Source organism: Magnolia sinica, chromosome 11 (genome assembly GCF_029962835.1).
Source record: "Magnolia sinica isolate HGM2019 chromosome 11, MsV1, whole genome shotgun sequence".
Lineage (NCBI taxonomy): Eukaryota > Viridiplantae > Streptophyta > Magnoliopsida > Magnoliales > Magnoliaceae > Magnolia > Magnolia sinica.
The window spans coordinates 74,633,890-74,648,916 of record NC_080583.1 but is presented as its reverse complement, the minus strand read 5'-3'; the positions used below and the strand labels follow the sequence as shown (position 1 = coordinate 74,648,916).

At 41.4% G+C, this 15,027-nt stretch overlaps 1 protein-coding gene across 5 annotated transcripts in view; it reads left to right on the top strand.

Annotated features, from left to right (window-relative positions):
* The first annotated feature begins 749 nt into the window (after positions 1 to 749).
* The window catches only part of LOC131219371 (transmembrane emp24 domain-containing protein p24delta9-like), a 33,889-nt gene continuing 19,611 nt past the window's right edge, over positions 750 to 15,027 (top strand). Inside the window, exons 1-3 of one of the 5 annotated variants that reach the window (XM_058214468.1) lie at positions 750 to 901; positions 9,242 to 9,468; positions 10,498 to 10,707. In XM_058214468.1, coding sequence (XP_058070451.1) covers positions 9,250 to 9,468; positions 10,498 to 10,707 — 429 coding nt within the window. In that variant the 5' untranslated portion in view covers positions 750 to 901; positions 9,242 to 9,249. Of the gene's footprint in view, positions 902 to 1,361; positions 1,451 to 8,189; positions 8,280 to 8,364; positions 8,516 to 9,241; positions 9,469 to 10,497; positions 10,708 to 15,027 lie in introns of those variants that run through there. The other 4 variants (XM_058214470.1, XM_058214469.1, XM_058214467.1 and 1 more) reach the window with 4 other exon arrangements.

The window sequence follows — 15,027 nt, the reverse complement described above, 5'->3', positions numbered from 1 at the left end:
GGATGGCATGGATGAAACAGATACATCATGCTGGGGAGCAAAGAGCACCGACCATCAGCCATTAGCTGGTGGCAGGGGAGTAGCCCATCCGTTTCCCCTTGGGAGGACCCTCCTTCTCTAGCTAGCTCCTGGAGCGGTAATAACCATTCCACTCCCGGCTTTACCACTGCAATGTTGCAGGGATTCGGACGCGGGTTACATCGCACGTGATCTCGAGCAAACCGCGCGTGCGCTGCTAGGATGACACGGGAAATGGATTACGTGTTACCTGGGTAAGAAATTAGTCGGTGTTCCCTGACTATGGAGCCCACCTTGATGTATTTTTTTTTTATATCTACGCCATCCATCACTTTTTACAGCTCATTTTATAGCATGGTACAAAAAATGAAGTAGATCTAAATCTCAAGTGGACCACACAGTACGGATTGAATTATCACCATTAAAAAATTCTTAAGGCTCACCAAAGTTTTCTAACAAGCTTATATTTGCATTTTTCCTTCATCCCTGTCTGTGTGACCTTATCAACAGGTTAGATGGTAAATAAAGATTATGGTAGGTCTTAGAAATTTTTTAATGGTGGGCGTTCAATGCCTATGTTTCGTGTTGTGTGGTTCACTTGAGATTTGGATCTGCTTCGTTTTAGGTATTAACATGAAATGGTATTTTAAAACTGATGGACGGCGTGGATACATAAAATATTGATCAAGGTGGGCCCCACGATCAGTGCAACACCCATTGATGTATTACTCGGGTAACACGATCCGCTCGCGGATACTTGATGTTTGGGAAATTCAACGCTCTTCCGTTCCCTTCTCTCTCCCTCTCTCTCTCTCTCTCTACAGACCCGATTCTCTCTAAACGTAAACCCTCCTCTTCAAGAAGTAGAAGAAGAAGATAAAAGGTAATCTCTCTCTCTCTCTCTCTCTCTCTCTCTCTCTCTCTCTCTCTTCTCTGCGTCTGGTGATGGGGCCCACCGTTGTAACGATCGAGATCATTTGGTTTCTGTTTCGTCCCAAAGTGGATCGGACGTCGCCCCAAAAATCTTCCACTGGGCGATCGCCCAGCCCTAGAATCATCCACTCCGTTGAGTTAAGTCATCCGATCTATGCGGTATTCCCATTTGGGGAAGATACCGTTGGTCTGATGGGCCCCGCAGCGGATGGACCGTGCCCGTACAATTTCGACATCAGAGGGTTGTAATAGCTCGAATTTTGGTTGTTTTTGACATGGAATGTTGGTTTCAGAGGCATTCTTTTCACCTGAACAAGGACAGTTTGTGCAGGTGGGCCCACCGGTCAGCAATCCAGGCCACCGGTGAGCGGGGGCCCGCTGTTAACAGACTTTGATCCTTTATCTTTGCCTTTCAGATTGTTTCGTGGAAATTAGACGGTTCAGGATCCTCCAGTCTTTGTTCTTTTTTGGGGCTACATTTGAGTAATCTCGACCATCGGTATGTTGCCACCATCGTGGACGGTCTCCACCTTTCAATTTATGGGCTACAATCAGACAGTTAAGAGAAATACATCAACAATCTACATTCAAATGAAAAAAGCCCAAAATTGGATGGTTTGGATCTTCCTGTCAACAAAAAGCTCTGTGGGCCCCCCATGATGTCTATGTGGCATTTACTCCATCCATCAACTGAGCCAAATCATGTTAGGATGTGAACCCAAAAATAAGGCTAATCCAAAACCCAAGTGGGCCATACCACAAGAAGAAGTGGGAATGGGAACACTACCGTTGAAAGCTTCTTGTGGCCCACCGAGGTTTTGGATCAGGCTGACATTTGGTTTTTTCCTTTCATCCTAGTGGGAATCACCTTATGAATTAATTGTATGGCATGCAAACATCATGGTTGGCCGTAGGAAGGTTTAGGTGGTGGGTGTCCCATCACTGCCGTTTGCCGTGGTGTGGCCCACCCGACTTTGGGATTGGCCTCACGAGCATAACCCTTGGATTGGTCCGGTCTTTGATTGGCCAACTCATGTGCTCTGGATGCATCACCTCATGTTTGGGCTCACATCACAAAATGAGTAGAGTGGATCAATGTTGTCAAATTGCATTTGTGATTGTGGGACTGCATATGCTTATGTGCATATGCGATCGCACAATCGCATGTGTGACCGCATATTTTTGTGAAAAATAAATAAAAAAACCAAAAAATAAGGGAAAAATGTAAAAAAATATAAGAAATTAGGGAAAACTTTTCTAAGTTAATAGATTACTAATTTAACATATTTAAAATTCAATTGATAGAAATAAAATCAATTAAACAATGAATGAAGTACATCAACATTCAACAAAATAGTTAACAAAACAATCAACAAGCTATTTATTGTATAAATACAATTTACAAGTTACAACTTAATGTTTATACACTACTTAATTATAAAATAATAATAATAGTCTAAATGTCTAATACTATGTAAATTGATCCAGTTGTCATTGTGGCATTTGATCACCACCATCGTCATCTCTTTCTTCCACATATACTTTCTCTTCTTCTGTTTCTTCATCATTTGTACGCACTGGTAGTTTATCAACATCCAATGATTGATCTTTAACTTGATCATCACCTTCTTCCATCTCCTCAGTCTCTTCCACAGGTCGATTGCTATTGCTCGCCCCCTTCTCATCCGCCTTCGAGCGGAAGTACCTTCTTCAGGTGCCAATCCAAATGTGGCATCGTCAACTTGGGCCCATGTCAGCTCCTCGCCAGTACATATTGAGTCCTTTGTATCTACGAGGCACTCATTATCTACATATAGCTTAGATTGTTATTGCTTGCCCCCCTCTCATCCGCCTTCGAGCGTAAGTACCTTCTTCAGGTGCCAATCCGAATGTGGCATCGTCAACTTGGGCCCATGTTAGCTCCTCGCCAGTACATATTGAATCCTTTGTATCTACGAGGCACTCATTGTCTACATATAGCTTATTTAAGCAGATATGGTCATAGAAATCAGGCTTTTCTCACCTAGCTTGAAATCGTTCTCGCAGCTTCTGGTTGTATTTGACGTAAACCAGTGGTTGAGTTTCTTTTCTTCAAGACAATTCCTTTTTTTTTTCCTAGTGTGAATCTGCATGAAAGAAAGTGCATTACCTTACTTATATCAAACTTGGTTATAACTTTTAACTCCCTAATTATAACAATTTCTAAACTTACTGCCTCGAACGTGCTCCAGTTGCACTTGCAACCCCTAACAGAAAACGCAAGTCCAAAAATCATTATGACCAACTTATCTAGAGCCGGATCCTTCCTGTTCGGGATTCGGGTCCATTCCATAAGCAACCTACCAGTTAGCTGAGAAAAACAATTTAAGAGTCGGTTAGACTTTGTAAATTAGATTGTAAAAAATTATTTGTAAGAGTCTAAGATGCTCATACTTAGTTGACAATTTTATTGTCCTATGCCTGATGACTATATCTCTTGAGAATATGCTCGCACTCTTCGTATAGAAGTCCATTAGAGTTGAGATCCTGTTATGTTCTTCTTTATCTGAAACTATTCTTTTCAACATGTCAAGAAATCTAACCATATGCGTTGTTTTTTGCTTCTACCGGATCAGGGAAAACGAATAAACATGCTAGATTAAAGTTGTAGGCAGCTGAATATAATGGAGATGACATTTGACAACCCCATCTTCTATCTGTAATATTTAAAATGGGCATGTAATCGCAGTCTCTCTAAGTAAAATGGCTTATGATTTTATTTCTTGCCCTCTCCATCGCATCATATATGTAACCCATTGGTGGCTTCTCATCTTCGTTCGCTAATCGCAACGCAATGATTAAGGGTTCAGACGCTTTTAGTGCATTTATCACTTGTGTCCAAGATTTTTGTGAAAGGATGGTTTGTTGGACTACATTCCCTTCAACCTTCTTTGACCAAGGCCTTTTTGTCCAATCAGCCAACACTAAAAATCTTTGAAGTTCGGATGTAATTTTTGTAGTGTTAAGAAGGTTGTAATGAAACAGGTGATAGCTGGACGTAACAAGTTACACTCAATGTATTTTTGCATTTGATGGAGAAGGAGGGCATGCGTACGTAAAAGCTGTGATTCTTCTAGCCATTGCAATAACTTTTAAGTATAACCTACCCATGTCCTCTAACATTAGATCAATACAATGGGCCATACAAGGGGTTCAAAATAAACGACGCCTCTTCTCCATAAAAAGACGACTGGCGGCTACATATGAGGTTACATTGTCTGTGATTACTTAGACAATGTATTCCTCTTTTACTTCCTCAACTACAAATAATTTGCCATATGAGGATGACCCAATGCATCCACATACTTTAAGAACATTGTCCCAGCTAGACAATTAACCAAAAAACTTATTAGAGTCAGATCAGATCTATCGGTTTATTCGTTGGCCATGATTGCACAACCATATGTTTTTCATGATTCCTTATATTCGACTATGAAGCTTTCTATATAATCAACCTTGGCTTTGAGGTATGTCTCCTTCGTTTTGTGATATGAAGGCCGTTTAAGCGCAGGTCTAAATTGACCTATTGCCTCAACGTAGCCTTGAAGCATTTTAACTTAACAATGTTGAAAGTAACACCGACTTAGTATAATCACTTAACGATATATTGAATTGTGGTTTTTCTATCTTTTTGTTTGTATCAATTTTTTAATGTGGTTTGAGTGGGCCCTTTGCCCTAACCTCTTTGGTCGATTACATACACGGGGTGTGGTCTACACCATCTATTCATGAGCCCGTTCTCACGAACTCTTCTTGAGGACGATGATCTAGACCGGCCTATCTAGGGGGGGCGGTGTGTAGGGCTATGTTCATCCACATCAACTACATCTATATTCTCATATGCTTCTTGTTCCATAAATTCCTCATAAAGTACGGTATTATCGTGTTTATTTCTTGTTTGTTTATCCATGTACTTCATGATTTTCCTTTGGATTTCTAGAGTAATATTAGGACATGGTCTTGCATTTGATCTTGATGTATGTACGAGGTGTTTTTGTGCTATGCAATGCCATCGAAACTCACAGACCTACGTAAGTCATACACTATGTGAGTTTTTTGGTAGCACTATGAATCTATGATAGTGTCCATACTTCCAACCCGGGTCATTTGACTTGGGTTTCAAAGAAGGAGGTTGGGAAGAAGAAGACATGGTGCTTTCTTCTTGTTACTTGTATTTGTCGTAACTTGTAAGTTGTAAAGACTAGAGGATGAATGAGAGGGAGAGGGAGAGAGTTACACACTTACACTTGTAGAGTTGTAGTTGTAGTTATATATATATATATAGAGAGAGAGAGAGAGAGAGAGAGAGAGGGGAATGTATGTATGTAGATTCTAGAATCTGGAGAATGATTGTCTTAAGGAGAGTGAATGTAGAGAGAGAATGTAATGTAAGAGAAATAAAATGAGAGCGAACGTAGAGAGAGAAATGTAGAATGAGAGTGCTTCTTCAATGTATTCTTGATTCTTGAATCCTTGATTGATTTTTTGTAAATTTCCCTTCTTGATTGATCTTTGTAGAGGATTCGTAGAGATTAGGATTTAGGCTTGGAAGTTGTAACTTGGAAGTAGGAATGTAAGAGAGAGATTAAGGGGGTGGGGGGCGCTGGAATTGAGTGCCTTTTTATGGGTACAAAGTGGAAATTTTGCAAAAAAAAAGAGAAGAAGTGCCAACGATCAGATATGCGAATATGTGATCTGCTCATGCATATGCGCATATGCGATCGCATATGACAATAATGGAGTGGATGTCACACACATGATGGTGGGCCCCATGACTTATCATTGCATGGGCTCCCTGAAATTTGTTTCCCTCTTTTTGGGCCACAGTTCACCGTTCCAGATCATTGATACACGAGACCTCACAGTAGACTGATCATACTCAAATCTCATTGCTGCCACTATCCTAACTTTTCAAATTATGTCCTGGAAATAGATGGTTAAGAATTCTCCAATTCGGCTGCTTTTTGAGGATGTAGTTCAGTGATTCAGACCGCATTGGTGTGTTGCCCCACAGCTGGGAATGAAGGGTTGGATTAGTTGTTTTAGTGATATTCACCTCTCTTTTTCTTTCTTTCTGATTTTGTGTTTCTTCTTCTGTTGGAGTTTTGCGTGCTTAATTTTTTTGCAGTGTTTTAAATATCAAATAGCAGGTAGCACAACGTTCACCCATTTGAAGCCTGAGGTGTAAGGCACATAGAATGTAGCTTACGCTGCATGCTATTTCTAGGTTTTTAATTAAGGCTATGCTTGGTTGCAACAAATATCATGAATTTTTTTGATATTTTGCAGAAAATTAGTCTGATTAATAATGAAATTTAATGACATTTGGTGCAACCAAACATAACCTAAAATAATAGGAAAAGTAGTCAAAGATTAAGTATTTTATTAACTGATTTACTACTATTACTTGTACTATTTTACTAAAATCATTGAAAAATTAAGTATCTTCTATTAAAAAACTGAAAATGTAATAAATCATTGAAAGCATTAATTGATTTTAATATTTTAGTGAAAAATAATTTGTAGTGTAAGCTAAGTAGCGTGTACCATAAAGCTAACATAAGCTATTTTCATGCGCTACATAGTGTTAACGCCCAGCTACATTATGTGACGAAGCTATTTAAAACATTGTTTGTAAGCGGAATGTTAATTTTGGACACTTGATGTTCAAGCGCCAAACACATGCGACCATGTGGCATATATTTGTGGGATCTAGGAAGTTCATCATCCTCCTCCGTAGTGCATGTTTCTTATCCTAAAAATCAGGATGGCTCATCATAAGGTGATTGACACATGCATGTTGAACATGTTGAATGGAGACTAGGCTATCATTGTCTGTCTATTTCTTATTGCATGTATGGTTTATTTGATAAATGAACCAGCTGAATCTTTGGGCTGAGGAACATGTGCTGAAAGGACCCAATGATGGACATCCCAAATTCCTCACACATGTACCATATTGGCACTTGTGTTGCATTTGCACTTTGTGATTGAAGATGAGGCATATGGAATTAGAATTCTTTCTCCTGGAAATGGTCTCTTTCAGCAGTTCTTGTCATCTTGCAGTTATTATTTTATTATTTTCATAAGAGGATTTAACGTCATGTCTTTGGAATCAAGACGGGGCAATGAATAAAATTAGCTTGAATATGTTATCTGAAGTGGACCCTTAATCAGGCCAGCCTGGTCATCATGTGGGCCAGGCCTGCATGAAATAAAGACTGCTAAAAAAATTGATCAATGTTGACACTCAATTACACACATGGCCCACCCAAATGACTAGAATGGCCGGATTATAAGACCACGAAAGATATATGGTGGTCTGATGTTGTGAAGAACCATGAATACACTTGTATACTATGCTCCATGTCAATATTAGGGTTACTGACTCGCTATAGATGGACCATAACCCAAAACTCATACTGTGAAGTGATCTAGTTGATTGGACATCTAATGGATGGTTGAAATGAAACATGGCCAGTGGTTGGAACTTAGCAAAAAAGTCCATTAATCATAAATTAGTATCATTTAACTACACTTTGGGATATGCCTCATCTTTGTTGGATCTCACTATTTGGATGTCTTGGATTAAGTTACAAGCACGGTTCACAATATTTTTTGGAACTCAGTTGACTTGGCCAAGTCATCTCGGTTTAGGCGGGCAAAGAGTTGCACACCGAAACAGAACAAGTTCTGTGGCTTGTTTCCTTTTCGATCTCTAGGTGAGTCGCATTCTGACAACGCTACTTTAAACCATGGGTAATTCTCTGTCATGTGTAGAATGTCTCTGTTCATGCATATGGCTCATCATGCTCTACCCGCATATGAAATCATAACTCTGTATTAAGTATTCATTACCATGGTTGGAAGTATGGGGCTGCAAGTACAACCCATGCACCTTAACATATTGGGCCCTGGAAGCTCATTGAACTAGCAGCCCATGTGGATCTCCTCTCCCTTGTGCTCACTATTTCTTCTTTCCTAGTGCCTTTCTTTATTTAGAAATGCTAACATGCAGCTTGCTTCTAGGATTTCTATGCAGCTTTGTAAGCACGTGCCGGTGATTGGGACTAGTGATATGGTGGGACACCATGTGGATGGGCTATAGCCACAAATCCCAATGATTTGAACTCATACCATGAAGTTTTCTGGTTGAATGTAGACCATTGAGCTAACCATTCCTTTTGCAGGCCGCTGACTGTTTGGCTACCACATTACCATCCCCTTGAGTATTGGGATAGCGTCCAAACCCATGGTGGCCACCAAATCAATACTACCGATCACCACAGGTATCTACTGTAGTGAGGAGGGAGCTATACCGAATTTATTTGAAGTGAGCTGCATTGAAAACATTATTATGTGATGAGGAACACTCACGTACAACATTGTATGGGAACTTTCACATACAGTGCTTTCTTTACTGCTAGCGTGTCACTGGCATGGAACATTCAAGCCATACAAAACGGTGGGCAGACTGTAAAAAGCAACCGTGACAAAACTGGGGATGGTCTAATTTATGAAGCAGGTGACAGGCTACACTATCGAAATCGACACTCGATAGTTTGGCTCAATGTACGAGTGTGGACTGCCTAATGAGTGGATTCGTTCGATGTTTACCCCTGCATTTTCATGGTGTGGGCCACCCTTTTTGATAGTTCAGATGTTCCACTCACATGTGACACTTTCTTTTCTCTCTCGGAAAGAGCACACATGCGACACATTGGTGGAAAAGAAACTGTTGTATGTGGAAGCTAACATTGTGTGTGAAAATTCGTACCTGAGAAATGCTCACATACATCAGCGTATGTTAACTTTAAGATACAACACTCTTTCTGCCTGTCACTATGTCTGATCAGTTCAAAAGATGGGCAGCACCATAAAGACCGTCTGGTGTTCATATCGGACCAATCCATTATGTGGGATACAACTGGTACATTTAGCCAAACCAACCATCAATGGTTGTCCATTGATTTCAATTGTGTAGCCATCTTGATGAGTAGGCCATCTAATTTTTGCTTATGCCCCTCTATGGTGTGGCCCACCTTTTGAATGTGTAGGTGGCAATTCTATGAAAGCGAGACATGTTGGTGGGAAAGATTTTGTCATATGTGAAAGTTCACATAGAATATTGTATGTGAACATTTCTTGCATACACCGAGCCACCAACAAAGCAGATTTCCCATAGTCATGGCAACTCTCTCTCTCTCTCTAACCTTCTAGTTCTCTCCACTAATCTATATTTCTTGCATAGGAGAGAGGATGGGTGAAAGGCGTCAGGTTGTTGAGATCATAGCTGTTGTTATGATGGTGGGGTATTTCTCAACGATTGCTCAAGCGCTTAGGTTTGAGCTGCAATCAGGACACACCAAATGCATCTCAGAAGACATAAAGATGAACGCCATGTCCGTCGGCAAATACAGCGTCGTTTCTCCTAATGAGGGCCATCCTGTTCCAGATTCCCACAAGATCACTGTCCGGGTATTCTGTGTTTTAAAACACATAATTTCCTCGCTCCCCGAGACAAAATGACCCTTATTTTTCTTCTTTTCAGTTTCTGATCTAGAAATGATCTAGTTTTCCATCAGGGGCTGTTTGGGGTGAGGGGAGGGATTTGTGAAATCCATGGATTTCAAATCCCCTTTGTTTTTCATTGGGTATTTGCAAAATCCATTTATATCCTAAATCCTCACCCTCATGAATCCATAGATTTGGGGCAAATCCAACTTCCCTTAAAAACTAAAGACATGGCAAATCCACAAAATAAGGGATTCTCTCGGAAGCTATTAAAGTTATTCTTTTGCAACAAATGCTTCCAAAATCCATGGATTTGGCCCTTGATCCTAATTCCCAAATTATGGACTTTGGATTTGCGAAAACCAAATCCAATGAAAATCCATGAATTTGCTAGTCCATGGGTTTACCGAAATCATATTTTCATTTCCTTGATCCTAAATTGGGCCTTAGAGCATTGTAAGTTATAGTTCTCCTAGATGCATAGGGATGCTTGGACAGTCCGGTGTATCTATCTGGATGTACAGCACACATTTCACGGGTTACCATGCAGAAATCAAACTGATGAGATGACTCTAACCATTGAATCAGCAGTCTATAAAATGGAATGTTAAGTTCATTTTTATAAAAATAGGTCCACCCAATAATTTGATCAATTTACTTGTTGGTGCCAATTATAGATCACTTATGGATCTAAAGAATCAGTTTTCTCAGGCAATCCTAACCATCCTTTCCATGGGCTGAATGGATTACTGTAAAAAGGTAGGCTGTGTTATGGTTGGAATGGATCATACGACTGGAGTCATTGCTGGATCTAATTGACAGTCTGGATCATTATACTTTACTGTCCATGTGGCCTGATGCAACTAGTAGCACTAGACCATTTCTCATCCTGATGTATTTTCTTGAACTTACTGGCAATTGTTGCCCCAACTTCTATTTCCAATGTCATAATTTCTTTTATTTATATTGTTTGGTGGGTGCATGGGGTTTCAGGTGACTTCCCCTTATGGTAACAGCATCCACCATGCTGATCACGTGGAATCTGGGAATTTTGCTTTTACTTCGACAGAGGTGGGTGACTACATGGCTTGCCTATGGGCGCCTGAGCACAAGCCATCCGTAACAATAACAGTTGACTTCAGTTGGAAGACAGGTGTTGCTGCCAAGGATTGGTCAAACGTTGCCAAGAAAGGGCAGGTTGACGTAAGTGGCCACTGCTACACTGCTTATTTTCTTGATTCAACTTCTATGTTGTTTCTCCTGCAATCTATTCAGTTGTTTGCGTTTGCTGTTGCTCCTACACATTTTTCACTTTGGATCTTCGTTATGCCTAGAAGACCACTATTAGTTGCGTTTAAGCAAACAAAATAAATCAATGGACAGTAGATAATCATCTGGTTTCTGTTTCTGCATCTTCTCAAGATTCTCATGAAACAGGCACTTGAACAAAGTTATAGAAATCATACATGTCCTCGTCCCTAGTGCCATAGGACATACCAACCATTCCTCCATGCTCTGACAAGGACATCATCTGTCCATTGGAATTGCTCCTCTGAGATCCTCCCCTTATATGCTGTAGCTGGAGGAGGAGTTGGTAGGGCAGCCCCAAAACCCATGCTTACTGAGGATGGGTCTTCTCCGATCATTTCCGCTCATAATGAAGTGACGATAATGGGTTCCTCCAAACACTCCGCCTGAGGGATAACATCCACCTGCGACACCCCATCTTCTGAGAGCACTGGTCCCTTCGCTTCTTCTTCTGAACCACCTTCTTCTTGAGACGCATGTCAAGGGAGAGGAAGCGCCTCCCCTTGATTAGCTTCGAAGGTAGGATGTGTGATGGCCACCAGCGTGCCTTGCTCTAGCGAGTCCAGATTCTCCTGACCTATCCAGCCCACGACAATGTCCTGATTGCGAGAAGAGAGGTCCTTCAGGGCCTGATAGGAAGGCCTTCTTTTAAAAACAAACCTCGGGAGGCTTCTGCATGGAGCCTCATGAGGAATACATGCGCCAATATTAAAAGAGTTCGCACGAATGAGGTTAGCTGGCACATGTGGCGAAGATAAAAGGAAGCCCTTGGCCTGTTCCACATGAGTAAGCTCTCTAGGCCTTAGCTCCACTAGAGGAAGCTCGGGAGTGCCACGTGTTCGCTGCGAGGAGACTGACATTCGTCCACCGAACCGGGCTAGAGAGAGAAATGAGCACCCTCTCGTCCCGACATGTAAGCATTCGCCGACTGTTTCCACGTCGTGTCGAACGGCTGAGCCTCGTAGTGCCACGTGTCGACTTGATCAGGCGAAGTGGTGATAGCTTTGGGGCCGGGTAGCTGGCTCGACGCAGATTTGGAACCCAAACCTGTTTTAAAATTTTTGGTCTGGGAGCAGCATGTCACGCACCATGCCCCTTCAACGGCTTCTTTGCCAGATGTCCCACGTGCATTCCTCATGTACACATCTGCCTCCCATTCGCCAACCAGATTCGAACGCTAGGCAGGAAAAACGCTCGGAGCTCCAGCGGAGCTTCAGAATTGTGAACTTGCTGCTCCAGCTTGTTGGAAATCATGGCCTCCCGGCACTTACATTCTCTCCTGCAGGTCCTAGAAAGCTCCCCACCAAAGCTACATCCCTTCAATCATTTCCCGTTGCACCTCAGCGACAACTTCTTCTCCCCAACTGTGATTGTAGCAAATTCCGGTTCCTGTACCCCTTTCTTTCTTCTAATGCAAATGCTGGGTACCCCCACCTTAATGTAGGACCAATGCATGAACTTAAATAATGTGAGAGATCAATTAGCAAAATTAAATTAATTAATGAAAATCATGAAGCTTGCTACCATCATCAAGATACCAAGATTCTGAAAGGAGATCATGCGTAGTTTAAGCCTAGGTTGCCAAGGATCATCCTACAAGACCATTAAATGTGGGAAATTAGGATCTAATGGATGTAGAAACATCCAAATAGCATATGGTTAAGCCTATTTTAAAGAGGAGGGTGAGATTAGGGTTTAGGAAAATTGTGGAAAACTTGGAATTATGGTTAATTGGGTAAAGGGGTTAAAGGGTTTAGGTGTTAAGAAAAAGGATATTAGGGTTTTGGATGTAGGGAATTTAGGGATTTGGGTTTAATTGAAGGTTTTGGAGATCTAAGGTTTTGTAATTTTGGGAAATAGGAAGATTTGGGATTTTTAGGTTTAGGGTTAGGGTTAGGGTTTGGGTTTGGACAAGAGAAGATAGGGTTTTGGAGGAATGATTCAAAGAAGCAAGGGGGATTAGGGTGGTGGCGTATGGACTAGGCTATGGGCTCGCACATGTGGTTGTATAGTCACACGTGTGGGGTCCGTTTGGCTAGGGTTTGGTTTGTAATTTAGGGTTTTGAGGAAAAAGAAGAAGACGAAAAAGGAAAGTGTTAGAAGAGGTTTTGGATGAAGAACTAATCAGATTTCAAGAAAATACCTTGCATGAAGAAGAAAAACTCAAAGACGGATAACTAGAAGCCTCGCACTCCCGTGATTGTATATAGGCATTGCACTGATCTTTGTTCCAAATCTCATGGAACAAGTCTTCACATCGCATGAAGGAGAAGAAACAAAGGAGCTTTTTTTTTTTTTTTTAAAGAGAAAAAAATCCACCATTAAGGCGGTCAACCCCCCCCGCCCCGCTCTCTTTATACAGTCTCAAGACTTTTCAAAATTACAAATTAAACCTTGTTTTAATGACATTGACCAAAATAATCACCGTTTAGTGAAAAATCAAATAACATCACTCATAAGGTGTCCAAAACATAAATCAATCATAAACTAAATCCTAAAACATAATTATGTCCTATGATGACGAGAATGGTCTACGATCAACGGCCTGATCGTCACGTCCCTCAAATCCAATAGTCCAAATCACTCCCTAAAGCAACCCATGTGCATTTTCCTAGTGTGGGGTCTTCCAGATGCTTGCACATGCACATGGGGTCTTCAACATGAACATGGATACTTGCCTAGACACAGAAATCGGTGTGGCCCGCCTCCTCTGATATGTACGCAAAGGTGGATGTGATGTGATGTCCTCATTAACTCTCCTGGGTTGAGAAGAGTTCGCATCTAGCGGACTAAAACTCCTGTAATGCTCAAGGATGTCGGGATCCAAAGTTTGCAGCTCTGCCTCTATAATCTAGGTGCTATTTGAAATCGGCCTGTGCTTTCACTTGACGAGAAATTTCAGAAATCCCCCATGGCGAGTGGAAACCGCTTGCGCATCCAGTATGTCTTCGACTTGTTCACTTCGAGGAAGCAAGGAGGGTTAGGGTGGTAAAGGTTGGGGTGATTGGTCAAGTAGGGGTCATAGGTTAGGGACTGGATCGTGGTCTGTGGGAGGGTCTGAAAATGGATCAGAAGGCGGAGTAGCAGGACCCTTGTATCATACTAGATCTTCCACATTAAAAGTAGAGCTTATTCTCATGGTAGGTGGAAGGTCTACTACATACGCATTAGGACCTAGTTTCTGCAGTATTTTGTATGGTCCTACACTACGTGTTTGAAATTTTTTAAAGGGCTCATGTGGGAACCGTTTAGGCCTCATACGAACCATGACATAATCTCCTACTTGGAATTCTTGAAACCTGAAATGAGAATCAACAAATGTTTTATATTTTTCATTACTTAAGTTAATCTACTTTCTTATCTCACTATGCAACTCATGTATGTGACGTGCAAACTCACGTGCTGGCTCAGATCGCCTATGGGACAGACATAAGTATGCGATCTTTAGGTTTCCTAGGTTTGTAGCCATGTACAACCTCAAATAGACTCATGCCTATGGACCTATTAATGGAACTATTATATGCTAACTCGGTTATAAGCAAAACAATATCCCAAGTTCTAACGTGATCCCTCACAAGGCATCTAAGCAAATTTCCAAGACTCTTATTGACAGCCTTAGTCTGACCATCTGTTTGAGGATGATAGGCAGGTGAAAATTGAAGCCTTGTCCCCATAATGTGCCAGTGTCTTTCAAAAATAGCTCATAAAACGTACATCACGATCAGACAATATGGTCTTAGGTAGACCTTGTAAACGCACTACCTCCCCAAAGAAAAGTTTAGCCATATTGGAGGCATTTGACGTTTTCGAGCACGGAATGTAATGGGCCATTTTGGAAAAACGGTCCACAACCACAAATACGAAATCGTGTTTCTTAATAGTATTCGGTAAACCCAACACGAAATCCATAGTAATGTCCTACCACGGACCATGGGGTGTTGGCAAAAGGCATATACAATCCTGTATTTTTCTCTCTCTGCTTCGCCAGTTGACAAGTTTTGCACTGCCCAACTATCTTCGCGACATCTCGCTTGAGACTTGGTCAATAGAACCTATCCTCTACAAGCGCAATGGTCTTGTCCCTCCCCAAATGACTAGTTACCCCTCCTGCACGAAGTTCCCAAACTAGGAAATCACGGAGGGAAGTACGGGAAATATAGTCTGTCACCTTTAAACAGGAACTCATCGATGGTGACAAACCCATGACTATTGCTC